General features: G+C 41.8%; 1 protein-coding gene across 1 annotated transcript in view; it reads left to right on the forward strand.

Annotated features, from left to right (window-relative positions):
* Positions 1-4674, forward strand: part of LOC129536469 (phosphatidylcholine transfer protein-like) — a 31701-nt gene extending 27027 nt beyond the window's left edge. The window contains exons 4-6 of the mRNA XM_055395432.2: positions 815-986; positions 2662-2729; positions 3847-4674. Of these exons, the coding sequence (XP_055251407.2) occupies positions 815-986; positions 2662-2729; positions 3847-3912 (306 nt within the window). The 3' untranslated portion in view covers positions 3913-4674. The remainder of the gene's footprint in view (positions 1-814; positions 987-2661; positions 2730-3846) is intronic.
* The last annotated feature ends 10327 nt before the right edge of the window (positions 4675-15001 follow it).

Below are 15001 nucleotides of genomic sequence, written 5' to 3' on the forward strand. Positions count from 1 at the left end.
GCCCCGAAGAATTGATGCTTTAGAACTGTGGTGTTGGAGAAGACTCTTGAGAGTCCCTTGGACTTCAAGAATATCCAACCAGTCTATTCTAAAGGAGATCAGTCTTGGGTGTTCATTGGAAGGACTGATGCTAAAGCTGAAGCTCCAATACTGTGGCCACCTCATGCGAAGTGTTGACTCACTGGAAAAGACTCTGATGCTGGGAAAGGTTGGGGGCGGGAGGAGAAGGGGACGACAGAGAATGAGATGGCTGGATGGCATCACCGACTCGATGGACATGAGTTTGAGTGAACTCCAGGAGTTGGTGATTGACAGGGAGGCCTGGCGTGCTGTGATTCATGGGTTCGCAAAGAGTCGGACACAAATGAATGACTGAAGTGATTGAACTGAGCTTCCCAGGTGGCTCAGTGTTGAAGAATCTGCCTGCCAGTACAAGATTTGCAGGAACTGTGGGTTTAAGCCCTGGGTCAGGAAGATTCCCTGGAAGAGGACATGGCAACCCACTCCAGTATTCTTGCCTGGGAAATCCTATGGACAGAAGAACCTGTCACGCTACAGTCCATGGGGTCACAAAGAGGCAGACCAGTTGGGAACTGAGTATGTACACAATGCCTGCTATGAAAAGAGAACACCAGGGAGGCAACAGGGTTTTGCAGGGAAGTTAGGCAGACCAAGCAAAAAGTGAACTGACAGTTTAAGGGAGCAAACACCAAGTGGAGGCAACAAAATCATTTCCTTTTGCTTCTGACTTGTGGGCTTTCCTTTTATCCATCTGAGAAGTTTCACTCTTGTCTTGCCTTGACTCGCAGTGTAGTGCGTCTATGTGCAGCAGCGGCGAGAGATGGACTTCAGAGGGCGGAAGATTCAGGTGGTCCTGGCCAAGAGCACCTCGGTGCCACAGTTTCCAGAGAGGTCAGGCTTCATCCGGGTGACGCAGTGCCATGTGAAGCTGGCTGCGCAGAGCGATGGCAGGGGCGGGAGCAAAGGTAAAAAGAAGGCACCTGTTGGTGTGCTGGTGCGCCCTGTGAAGGCTGCAGTGACTGTGAGGCTCAATAAATACATGACACATTTTCCCTGAGGTCAGAGAACTAGGCATGGGTTCAAAGGAAACAGAAGAGACTCATTTCACACCTGAAGTTTTGCTACAATGCAAGGCGGATGTTTAAATCTGATCAATCTAATTTTTACTTACTCTTGCATTGTCCCAATGAAATCAGAACATTGAAGTGAACCAAAATGTTTAGGAATTCATGTCAGGCTGCTCTTGTGCTGCACATTCTGGCTGGAGGTGAGCAGGGAGGCTAGTGGGACCATCTCTGAGGAGGTACCTCTCACTCAGCAAAAACTAAGGGACTCAGGACCTGTCTGCCTTGAGCTCCATACTCAGGAGAGAATCTGGGAGTGGTTATTGTGGCCACCTGCTGGACTGGAATGGGTGTGGCCTTGAGACTGCAGTAAAATCTGAATGGTAGTTCTGATGTGTGTTAGATCTGCCGCCTTGGATGCATCATCCCACTCTTCTAAGTCTCAGTTTTATCATTTATAAACTGGAGTTTAACTTTATCAACTTTTTAAAAAAATTTATTTAATAAATGGTACAAAGCACAATGCCATAAACATTAACAGTTAAAATTTCACCAAGCGAAAAAAAAAATACTATAGAATACACAGTTGCAAAAAGCTACATTAAGTTATTTTACAACTGCCTCAAGCTGCAAAAAGAAAAAAAGCCCAATGCTATACCTAAGTTATCCCTCTCTCAAAATAATGCCATTTATATTATAAACCACGAGCTCCCCATCAAAAGACGGGAATATATATATATATATATATATATATATATATATATGACTGTATCACTTTGCTATACACCTGAAACAAACACAACACTGTAAATAAAATATAGTAAAATATAAAATAAAAATAAGTAACAGATCTTTGGGGCTTTACACTGAGTTAGAGTTCCTATCAGAGGGATAACAGTACCACAGCCGCACTGAATCCTCATGAAGGAGGCACATGAATGACTGGGTTTCATGAGTTACAGGAATGAGAGATGCTCATTTCCCAGAAACTACAGCTCACAGAAAACCAACAAAGGCACAGATACAGACCATTCACTTATGAATGTGTAAAACTCAAAAAAGTCCACATCCCTCCTACAACATGTCAAAAGTGCCTCAGAATTCACACAATACCAACTTTCTCATGGTTCTGGTTAAATTACATATACCAATTTATAACAAATGGCAAACTTTTATAATTAAGATAATTGAGAGAAGCAATTAAGTGAGATATATATCCAAATATATAGACTTATGGTATGCTATGTAATGATATGCTAAATCACTTCAGTCGTGTCCAGCTCTGTGGACTGTAGCCCGCCAGGCTCCTCTGTCCATGGAGATTCTCCAGGCAAGAATGCTGGAGTGGATTCCCACACCCTCCCCATCTAGCACTTGCCATGGGTTTAATAATTAGAAGCAGAATGTGCCTTGACTGTTTGCTAAAGTGTGTATACAAGTCTCCCATAAAGGAGATGGGAGAGTTCACTTGAATTGTGTGTTACCTTCCTCCTTAATTTCTTGGTCTGAATATAAACCTGGATGTTTGCTGCTGTATTTTTCCTCTTTTTGAATTGTCCTTTCTTTCCCTCTCTAGTATTCATTTGTTACTTCGTAAACCCTGGTGGCTGGATTCCATCCTGGATCTTCAACTGGGTTGCCAAGGTGAGACCCCCAGAGGCAAGAGGGAAAGTGTACTTGACAAATGTTGACTTTCTGTGGGGCTGTTAAACTGAAGAGATGTGCCATCTCAGGCCTCATGATGCTCTTTTACGAAGAGGCACGGTTGACTGACTCTGGTTAGGCCTGGGGTTGCCAACACCTGGGATTGAGGCTGGGATAAAAGACCAAAATCTTTACCTAGAATATCAATTCCCCATGACCTTCCCACCAAGATCCCACCAGCATCACTCTCTGGAACCTTTGGACAATATCCTGCTCCTTGTAGGAACAAGGGTGCTTGTGGACCCTGTATCTGCTTATGGAGGGGTTAGGCCAACATGGCTTGGGAGACAATGAGATATGTTCAAGCCTGGGGAAGCCTCCAGTTTCATTTTTGTGTTTTCTTTCTATAAGGAGAAGGGACTTCAGTGGTATGCAGATCACTCATGGAGACCATTCAGTCTGCTTTGTGAGGTCCTACTTATGGGCTGGTGGACTCACCAATTCCCAGGGAGAGTGAAAAAGTACACAAACTTGAGTAAAACACATCATAGTTTGAATTTTGGTCCCTACTTCCGACTATGTAATCTAGGGAAGCTATCACTTTCTTCCCTCCAAAAACAAACAAAAAAAAGGGGGTGGTGGTGGATATTTCCACAATGTAGAGAAGGAGTAACCAAAACAACATTTGGGGAAAATCTGGGCAATGTTCAACGCTAACTAAGGGATGACAGACCCCACCTCTTGCTCCCAATACTTACCAATTTCTAATTTTGTAAAGCAAGTCCTTTCATCCTTTTGGAAGAATCACACAGCCCACCCCAGCCCCATTTCCTGAGTTTTCTTTTTCTTTTTTAAAAATAGTGTCTTAGAATTGTCTTAGCTTTCTACTAGCAAGAGCTAAAATATGCAAAGTCTGACACCTGTGGCCCCTACCTTACCTGCGCCCTGAGTCTTACCTTTTTCATCATCAATGATAACATTCTGTTGAAATCTTATCAGGAGCCCTATTGTCATATTTATTATTCCCCAAGGCACCTTCCTTCACCTTTGCCACATCCTGAGAATCAAGAGTAGTTACTGTGAGGACAGAGTAAAGGCAATCTCCTTTTCTTTGCAGAATGGAATTCTTGGCTTCCTGGCTGACTTGGAGGATGCCTGCCTGAGGCACCAGAGGAGAACCTAAGAGAGATTTGGAAGCTTTTTGTTTATGAATGATGTCCCTGGAAGTGCCACAACTACTGATGCTCAGCTTGTCTGTCATTTTTCCATCTCAGAAACCTGCACACTCTCCAGCACCTTGTGCCCAAGTGTGCCAGCCTGATGCCTAGCTTCCTTTCCCATTCTCCCCCACTCTGGGACACACGGCCTGGTTTCACTGTAGAATGTGGGTCAGATTTGGAAAAGCCTTGTTTGTTTATTTTTTAAAAGGGGAATCCTCAGGAGGGAACCCAGTCATTCCATTGTTCCATTCTAGGGGGATGGTTGGCAGAGGAGTGGTAACATTGTCTAAGTGTGACTGACCCGAGAGAGCTGTCTCCTTCCCACATGTGAGTTTTTGCAACACGAGAGGGTGACTTCTTGTTGCAGGTGCATTACCTTCAGAGTTGACTCACAGTACAGCAAGAGTGGAAGACTCATGCCCATTTTCCTTTTGCTTTACTGACTTGATTTGCCTGGTTTGAGATGATAATTTAGTAAGCCTTTCCCCATTTCTATTTGTAGAGGATCATGAGTGGTTTCTATTTCAAATCATTTTGAAAAACGTTGCAGACCTGACTACATGTATAGTGTGGTGACAGTTATCTGAATACTGGTGTCTTGGTTTTTCTCTGCCACTGGAAAAGGCTATCTGTACCTCACTGAGGCATCAAGACAGCCCTGAAAGTTAACAGAAACCAACTTGTTTTACACACAGCATTGAATAAATTGTCTTTTAGGCAAGAAATTGATTTCTCTTCTAGAATGTTTGGAGATGTCGGAGGGATAATTGTTGTTATTCAGTTTCTCAGTCATATTTGACTCTTTGCAGATCGCCAAAGAATTGATGCTTTTGAACTGTGGTGTTGGAGAAGACTCTTGAGAGTCCCTTGGACTGCAAGGAGATCCAGCCAGTCCATTCTAAAGGAGATCAATCCTGGGTGTTCATTGGAAGGACTGATGCTGAAGCTGAAACTGCAATACTTTGGCCACCTCATGCGAAGAGTTGACTCACTGGAAAAAACTCTGAAGCTGGGAAAGGTTGGGGGTGGGAGGAGAAGGGGACGACAGAGAATGAGATGGCTGGATGGCATTACCGACTCTGTGGACATGAGTTTGAGTGAACTCCGGGAGTTGGTGATGAACAGGGAGGCCTGGCGTGCTGTGATTCATGGGGTCACGGTGAGTCAGACATGACTGAACGACTGAAATGAACTGAACTGAACCCCATGAACTGCAGCATGCCAGGCTTCCTGTCTTACACATCTCCCAGAGCTTGCTCAAACTCATGTTCATTGAGTCAATGATGCCATCCAACCATTTCATCCTCCGTGTCCCTGTTCTCCTCCTCCCCGCAATCGTTCACAGCATCAGGGTCTTTTCCAATGAGCTGGCTCTTTGCATCAGATGACCAAAGTATTGGAGTTTCAGCTTCAGCATCAGTCCTTCCTATGAGTATTCAGGATTGATCTCCTTTAGGATTGACTGATTTGATCTTCTTGCAGTCCAAGGGACTCTCAAGAGTCTTCTTGAACACCACAGTTCAAAAGCCTCAATTCTTTGGTGCTCAGTCTTCTTTATGGTCCAACTCTCATATCTGTACATGACTACTGGATAGAAAACATAGCTTTGACTGGAAAGATATTTGTAGGCAAAGTGATGTTCTGCTTTGTAATGTACTTTCTGGGTATCTCGCTGGGTTGACAGTGGCCTGCTGCAGGTTCAGAGGCACTGGCAGCAGCAGTCCTGGGAGGCATGGCAGGCATACTGGCATAAGTCCTTTAGGAGGAGGTTGCCATCACCCTACCATAGAGTCTATAGCCTACCATAAAGACTGAAAACTCTAGAAATCTGATGTCTCAGGCCAGACTACATGGAGGGAGCACAGCTCCACCTACCAGCAGAAAATTGGATTAAAGATTTACTGAGCATAGCCCTGCACACCAGAACAAGTCCCAGTTTTCCCCACAGCCAGTCTGTCCAATCAGGAAACTTGAAGAAGCCTCTTATCCTCATCTATCTGAGGGCATACAGAAAGAAAACCACAATTACAGAAACCTAACCAAAATGATCATGATTTCAGTGTGTCTGCCCTCTGATGCCCCCTGGCAATACCTACGTCTGATTTGGGTTTCTCTTACCTTGGTCGTGGGATATCACTTCACAGCTGCTCCAGCAAAGCGCAGTCGCTGCACCTTACCTTGGACAAGGGGAATCAGAGGGCAGACACACTGAAATCATAAACACGGGAAACTAGTCGATCTGATCACATGGACCATAGATGAATGTGGTCCACTGGAGAAGGGAATGGCAAACCACTTCAGTATACTTGCCTTGAGAACCCCATGAACAGTATCAAACGGCAAAATGATAGGATACTGAATGAGGAATTCCCCAGGCCAGTAGGTGCCCAGTGTGCTACTGGAGATCAGTGGAGAAATAACTCTAGAAGGAAGGAAGGGGTGGAGCAAAAGCAAAACCAATACACAGCTGTGGATGTGACTGGTGATAGAAGCAATGTCCGGTGCTGTAAAGAGCAATATTGCATAGGAACCTGGAATGTTAGGTCCATGAATCAAGGCAAATTGGAAGTGGTCAAACAGGAGATGGCAAGAGTGAACGTCGACATTCTAGGAATCAGTGAATTAAAATGGACTGGAATGGGTGAATTTAACTCGGATGACCATTACATCTACTACTGTGGGCAGGAATCCCTTAGAAGAAATGGAGTAGCCATCATGGTCAACAAAAGAGTCCGAAATGCAGTACTTGGATGCAATCTTAAAAATGACAGAATGATTTCTGTTCATTTCCAAGGCAAACCATTCAATATTACAGTAATCCAGGCCTATGCCCCAACCAGTAACACTGAAGAAGCCGACGTTGAACGGTTCTATGAAGACCTATAAGACCTTTTAGAACTAACACCCAAAAAAGATGTCGCTTTCATCTTAGGGGACTGGAATGCAAAAGTAGGAATCAAGAAACACCTGGAGTAAAAGGCAAATTTGGCCTTGGAACACGGAATGAAGCAGGGCAGAGAATCATAGAGTTTTGTCAAGAGAATGCACTGGTCATAGCAACACCCTCTTCCAACAACACAAGAGAAGACTCTACACATGGACATCACCAGATGGTCAACACCGAAATCAGATTGACTATATTCTTTGCAGCCAAAGAGGGAGAAGCTCTATACAGTTAGCAAAAACAAGACCAGGAGCTGACTGTGGCTCAGATCATGAACCCCTTATTGCCAAATTCAGACTGAAATTGAAGAAAGTAGGGAAAACCACTAGACCATTCAGATATGACCTAAATCAAATCCCTTATGATTATACAGTGGAAGTGAGAAATAGATATAAGGGACTAGATCTGATAGATAGAGTGCCTGATGAAATATGGACGGAGGTTCGTGACATTGTACAGGAGACAGGGACCAAGACCATCCCCATGGAAAAGAAATGAAAAAAAGCAAAATGGCTGTCTGAGGAGGCCTTACAAATAGCTGTGAAAAGAAGAGAAGCGAAAAGCAAAGGAGAAAAGGAAAGATATAAGCATCTGAATGCAGAGTTCCAAAGAATAGCAAGGAGTGATAAGAAAGCTTTCCTCAGCGATCAATGCAAAGAAATAGAGGAAAACAACAGAATAGGAAAAACAAGAGATCTCTTCAAGAAAATTAGAGATTCCAAGGGAACATTTCATGCAAAGATGGGCTCGATAAAGGACCCAAATGATATGGACCTAACAGAAGCAGAAGATATTAAGAAGAGGTGGCAAGAATACACAGAAGAACTGTACAAAAAAGATCTTCACGACCAAGATAGTGATGATAACGTGATCACTGACCTAGAGCCAGACATCTTGGAATGTGAAGTCAAGTGGGCCTTAGAAAGCATCACTACGAACAAAGCTAGTGGAGGTGATGGAATTCCAGGTGAGCTATTTCAAATTTTGAAAGATGATGCTGTGAAAGTGCTGCACTCAATATACCAGCAAATTTGGAGAACTCAGCAGTGGCCTCAGGACTGGAAAAGGTCAGTTTTCATTCCAATCCCAAAGAAAGGTAATGCCAAAGAATGCTCAAACTACCACACAATTGCACTCATCTCACACGCTAGTAAAGTCATGCTCAAAATTCTCCAAGCCAGGCTTCAGCAATATGTGAACCGTGCTCAGATGTTCAAGCATGTTTTTGAAAAGGCAGAGGCACCAGAGATCAAATTGCCAACATCTGCTGGATCATGGAGAAAGCAAGAGAGTTCCAGAAAAACATCTATTTCTGCTTCATTGACTATGCCAAAGCCTTTGACTGTGTGGATCACAATAAACTGTGGAAAATTCTAAAAGAGATGGGAATACCAGACCACGTGACCTGCCTCTTGAGAAACCTGCATGCAGGTCAGGAAGCAACAGTCAGAACTGGTCATGGAACAACAGACTGGTTCCAAATAGGAAAAAGAGTACGTCAAGGCTGTATATTGTCACCTTGCTTATTTAACTTATATGCAGAGTACCTCATGAGGAACGCTGGGCTGGAAGAAGCACAAGCTGGAATCAAGATTGCTGGGAGAAATATCAATAACCTCAGATATTCATAGGACACCACCCTTATTGCAGAAAGTGAAGAGGAACTCAAAAGCCTCTTGATGAAAGTGAAAGAGGAGAGTGAAAAGGTTGGCTTGAAACTCAACATTCAGAAAACAAAGATCATGGCATCTGGTCCCATCAATTCAAGGGAAATAGATGGGGAAACAGTGGAAACAGTGTCAGACTTTTATTTTTTTTGGCTCCCAAATCACTGCAGATGCTGATTGAAGCCATGAAATTAAAAGAATCTTAGTCTTTGGAAGGAAAGTTATAACCAACCTAGATAGTATATTAAAAAGCAGAGACATTACAAAGGTCCGTCTAGTCAAGGCTATGGTTTTTCCCGTTGTCATGTATGGATGTGAGAGTTGGACTGTGAAGAAAGCTGATAGCCGAAGAATTGATGCTTTTGAAGTGTGGTGCTGCAGAAGACTCTTGAGAGTCCCTTGGACTGCAAGGAGATCCAAACAGTCCATTCTAAAGGAGATCAATCCTGGGTGTTCATTGGAAGGATTGATGCTAAAGCTGAAACTGCAATACTTTGGCCACCTCATGCGACGAGTTGACTCACTGGAAAAGACTCTGATGCTGGGAAAGGTTGGGGGCGGGAGGAGAAGGGGATGACAGAGAATGAGATGGCTGGATGGCATCACCGACTCGATGGACATGAGTTTGAGTGAACTCCAGGAGTTGGTGATTGACAGGGAGGCCTGGCGTGCTGTGATTCATGTTGTCGCGGAGAGTCGGACACGACTGAGCGACTGAACTGAACTGAACTGAACCAAAATGATCACATGGGTCACAGTCTTATGTAACTCAGTGAAACTAAGCCACTCCATGTAGGGCCACCCGAGAAGGACAGGTCATGGTGAAGAGTTCTGGCAATACGTGGTCCACTGGACAAAGGAATGGCAAACCACTTCAGCATTCCTGCCTTGGAAAGGGATAATCGTTCCCTTATTATTGAATTAGTATTGTGGTTGACTCTACATTTTTCTCTCAGGAATTGTACCTTAGTCATCCACTTATCCCACCACCAGAAGACATCCCATTTTCTACTTTTCTCTTGAAATTTGGTAGCAAAGATATTCTGTGTACAAAGGGACAGTAAAATATTGGGTAAAATTTTAATAACTGTGAGTGATGGTACTCAACCTTGATTAATGGACATAAAATTTCAGCATTTAATTCCAAGAAGCAGCAAATTTATTAATGGGATACCTCAGATTTTGTCTCTTCTCTTTGGAAAGGGAAGTGCATTGAATACCAAATAAATAGTGACTTATATTTGTCCTATCTTCAGTCTCCTTCCTGCTTAGTTCCTGATGCATCTGTTAGGTCTCTTCGGTTTCAAGTCACATCCTATCTAACTCATGTACTTGAATATAAAAGATATTTTAGAGTTACTTACATGTAAGATCAAATGTAAAGTGGTCTCAGGTAGGGGTTTATGGGTGATCAAACTGGCATTTGGAATAAACTCTGCTCTTCTTTAAGCTTTCTTTAATGTTAGGCTCTTGAGAAACTTGTATGCAGGTCAGGAAGCAACAGTCAGAACTTTACATGGAACAACAGACTAGTTCCAAATAGGAAAGGGAGTGCGTCAAGGCTGTATATTGTCACCTTGCTTATTTAAATTATATGTAGAGTACATCATGAGGAACACTGGGCTGGAAGAAGCACAAGCTGGAATCAAGATTGCTGGGAGAAATATCAATAAACTCAGATATGCAGATGACACTACCCTTATGGTAGAAAGTGAAGAGGAACTCAAAAGCCTCTTGATGAAAGTAAAAGAGGAGAGTGAAAAGGTTGGCTTGAAGCTCAACATTCAGAAAACAAAGATCACGGCATCTGGTCCCATCACTTCATGGGAAATAGATGGAAAAACAGTGGAAACAGTGTCAGACTTTGTTTTTTTGGGCTCCAAAATCACTGCAGATGCTGATTGCAGCCCTGAAATTAAAAGACGCTTACTCCTTGGAAGGAAATTTATGATCAACCTTGATAATATATAAAAAAGCAGAGACATTACTTTGTCAACAATGGTCCGTCTAGTCAAGGCTATGGTTTTTTCCGTGGTCATATATGGATGTGAGAGTTGGACTGTGAAGAAAGCTGATCGCCGAAGAATTGATGCTTTAGAACTGTGGTGTTGGAGAAGACTCTTGAGAGTCCCTTGGACTGCAAGGAGATCCAACCAGTCCATTCTAAGGGAGATCGATCCTGGGTGTTCATTGGAAGGACTGATGCTAAAGCTGAAACTGCAATACTTTGGCCACCTCATGCGATGAGTTGACTCACTGGAAAAAGACTCTGATGCTGGGAAGGGTTGGGGGAAGGAGGAGAAGGGGATGACCGAGAATTAGATGGCTGGATGGCATCACCGACTCTGTGGAAATGAGTTTGAGTGAGCTCCGGGAGTTGGTGATGGACAGGGAGGCCTGGCGTGCTGTGATTCATGGGTTCGCAGAGAGTCGGACAAGACTGAGCGACTGAACTGAGCTGAATGTTAGGCTGTTTTTGCTGTCAGGATCATTTCTGTTAGCAAAGGGTTTGCCTGCATCTTCCCAGGTTCATGCCAAGTCAATAAAAGACAGCATTTTTTTCCAGTAGATCCAGAAGCATCCTATGCTTCCCTCTAAATCATATGTCAATCCCTGCTGCAGTCACTGTGGTCACATGGATAGAACTGTGCAAATTAACAATTACTTCATAAATGTGTCATTAAAATATCACTATCAGTAAGGTGGCTGGAATTTAATTTTAGGTAAAGTAATAGTGAATGTCTCATGTAATTGAGGTCAAGTTACCAGTCATTTGTCTTTGAAAGACAAGTACTAAAATTATAGCCTTTGAGTAGAGAGTTGACATGAAATGCTCTCAGGCAAACTGTGTATTTAAACAGTATTTCATGATCTGCTAAAAACACTAAGATTAATAAGGGTACTAGCATTCTAGGTAGGAGATTTTTAAAGAATCACTCAGCTTGCTCTGATTAGTACAATTAAGGCCCTTTTGGCATTTAAGATTTCTGAATCAGGGAAGACAATCCTACACAGCATTGAAATTTGAGGTTACATGGGGAACTGAGAACCTGTGAACAAACAGTAAGCTTCTTGTTGTTCAGTCGTTAAGATATGTTCAACTCTTTTGACCCCATGGACTGCAGCATGCAAAGCTCTCCTATGCTTCACTATGTCCTGGAGTTTGCCCAAAATCATATCCATTCAGTTAGTGATACTATCCAAACATCACATCCTCTGTTATCTTCTTCTCCTCCTGCTCTCAATCTTTCCCAGCATCAGGGTCTTTTTCAATGAGTCAACTCTTTGCATGAGGTGGCCAAAGTATTGGAGCTTCAGCATCAGTCCTTCAGAAAATATTCAGTGTTGATTTCCTTTCAGATTGATTGGTTTCATCTCATTGCAGTCCAGGGAACTCTCAAGAGTCTTCTCTAGCACCACAATTTGAAAACATCAGTAATCCAGAGAGAAGAAATCCAGCTCCACCCACCAGAACACCAACACAAGCCTCCCTAACCAGGAAAGGTTGACAAGACACCTGCCCAACTCCACCAACAGCGAGGAAACTCCACAATAAAGAGAACTCCACAAACTGCCAGAAGATGGAAAGGCCACCCCAAACACAGCAATATAAACCAGATGAAGAGGCAGAGAAATATCCAGCAAGTAAAGGAACAGGATAAAGGCCCACCAACACAAACAAAAGAAGAAGAGGTAGGGAATCTACCTGATAAAGAATTTCGAATTTTGATAGTGAAAATGATTCAAAATCTTGAAAGCAAACTGGAGTTACAGATAAATAACCTGGAGACAAGGATTGAGAAGATGCAAGAAAGGTTTAATAAGGATTTAGAGGAAATAAAAAGAGTCAATATACAATGAATAATGCAATAAATGATATCAAAAACATTCTGGAGGGAACCAACAGTAGAATAATGGAGGCAGAAGATAGGATAAGTGAGGTAGAAGATACAATGGTAGAAATAAATGAAATAGAGAGGAAAAAAGAAAAACGAATTAAAACAAAAGAGGACAATCTCAGAGACCACTGGGACAATGTTAAATGCTCCAACATTCGAATCATAGGAGTCCCAGAGGAAGAAGACAAAAAGAAAGACCATCGGGAAATACTTGAGGAGATAATAGATGAAAACTTCCCTAAAATGGGGAAGGAAATAATCACCCAAGTCAAAGAAACCCAGAGAGTCCCTAATAGGATAAACCCAAGGCGAAATACTCCAAGACATATATTAATCAAATTAACAAAGATCAAACACAAAGAACAAATATTAAAAGCAACAAGGGAAAAGCAACAAATAACACACAAGGGAATTCCCATAAGGATAACAGCTGATCTTTCAGTAAAAACTCTTCAGGCCAGGAGGGAATGGCAAGACATACATAAAGTGATGAAAGAAAATAACCTACAGCCCAGATTACTGTACCCAACAAGGATGCCATTCAAATATGAAGGAGAAATCAAAAGTTTTACAGACAAGCAAAAGCTGAGAGAATTCTGCACCACCAAACCAGCTCTCCAACAAATGCTAAAGGACCTTCTCTAGACAGGAAACACAGGAAGAGTGTATAAACTCGAAGCCAAAACAATAAAGTAAATGGCAACTTGATCGTACTTATCAATAATCACCTTAAATGTAAATGGGTTGAATGCCCCAACCAAAAGACAAAGACTGGCTGAATGGATACAGAAACAAGACCCCCATATATGTTGTCTACAAGAGACCCACCTCAAAATGAGGGACACATATAGACTGAAATTGAAGGGCTGGAAAAAGATATTCTACGCAAATAGAGACCAAAAGAAAGCAAGAGTAGCAACACTCATATCAGATAACATAGATTTTAAAACAAAGGCTGTGAAAAGAGACAAAGAAGGACACTACATAACGATCAAAGGATCAATCCAAGAAGAAGATATAACAGTTATAAATACATATGAACCCAACGTAGGAGCACCACAATGTGTAAGACAAATGCTAACAAGTCTGAAAGGGGAAATTAGCAATAACAAAATAATAGTGGGAGGCTTTAATACCCCATTCACACCTATCCTATGGATAGATCAACTAAACAGAAAATTAACAAGTAAACACAAACTTTAAATGATTCAACAGACCAGTTAGACCTAATTGATCTGTAGGACATTTCACCCCAAAACAATGAATTTCTCCTTCTTCTCAAGCGCACATGGAGCCTTCTCCAGGATAGATCACATCCTGGGCCATAAATCTAGCCTTGGTAAATTCAAAAAAATTGAAATCATTCCAAGCATCTTTTCTGACCACAATGCAGTAAGATTAGATCTCAATTACAGTAGAAAAACTATTAAAAATTCCAACATGTGGAGGCTGAACAACATGCTGCTGAATAGCCAACAAATCATAGAAGAAATTTTAAAAAAATCAAAATGCGCATAGAAACGAATGAAAATGAAAACACAATAACTCGAAATCTGTGGGACACTGTAAAAGTAGTGCTAAGGGGAAGGTTCATAGCAATACAGGCATACCTCAAGAAACAAGAAAAAGGTCAACTAAATAATCTAACCCTACACCTAAAGAAAATAAAAAAAGAAGAAATGAAGAATCCCAGGGTTAGTAGAAGGAAAGAAATCTTAAAAATTAAGGCAGAAATAAATGCAAAAGAAACAAAAGAGACCATAGCAAAAATCAACAAAGTCAGAAGCTGGTTCATTGAGATAATGAATAAAATTGACAAACCATTAGCCAGACTCATCAAGAAACAAAGGGAGAAGAACTAAATCAATAAAATTAGAAATGAAAATGGAGAGATCACAACCGACAACACAGAAATACAAAAGCTCTTACAAGACTACTATCAGCAATTATATGCCAAAAAATGGACTACTTGGAAGAAATGGACAAATTCTTAGAAAAGTACAACTTTCCAAAACTGAACCAGGAAGAAATAGAAACTCTTAATAGACCCATCACAAGCACGGAAATTGAAACTGTAATCAGAAATCTTCCAGCAAACAAAAGCCCAGGTCCAGACGGATTCACAGCTGAATTTTAACAAAAATTTAGAGAAGAGCTAACACCTATTCTGCTCAAACTCTTCCAGAAAATTGCCAAGGAAGGGAAACTTCCAAACTCATTCTATGAGGCCACCCAAAACCCTATTTCCAAAACCTGGTAAAGATCCCACAAAAAAAGAAAATTACAGGCCAATATCACTGATGAACATAGACGCAAAAATCCTTAACAAAATTCTAGCAGTCAGAATCCAACAACTTATTAAAAATATCATACATCATGACCAAGTGGGCTTTATCCCAGGAATGCAAGGATTCTTCAATATCTGCAAATCAATCAGTGTAATACACCGCATTAACAAATTGAAAGATAAAAGCCATGTGATTATCTCAAGAGATGCAGAAAAAGCCTTTGGCAAAATTCAACATCCATTTATGATAAAAGC

The sequence above is a fragment of the Moschus berezovskii genome, chromosome 20 (assembly GCF_049115385.1).
Source record: "Moschus berezovskii isolate FMDL1 chromosome 20, NW_MosBer_1.0, whole genome shotgun sequence".
In the NCBI taxonomy this organism is placed as follows: domain Eukaryota; kingdom Metazoa; phylum Chordata; class Mammalia; order Artiodactyla; family Moschidae; genus Moschus; species Moschus berezovskii.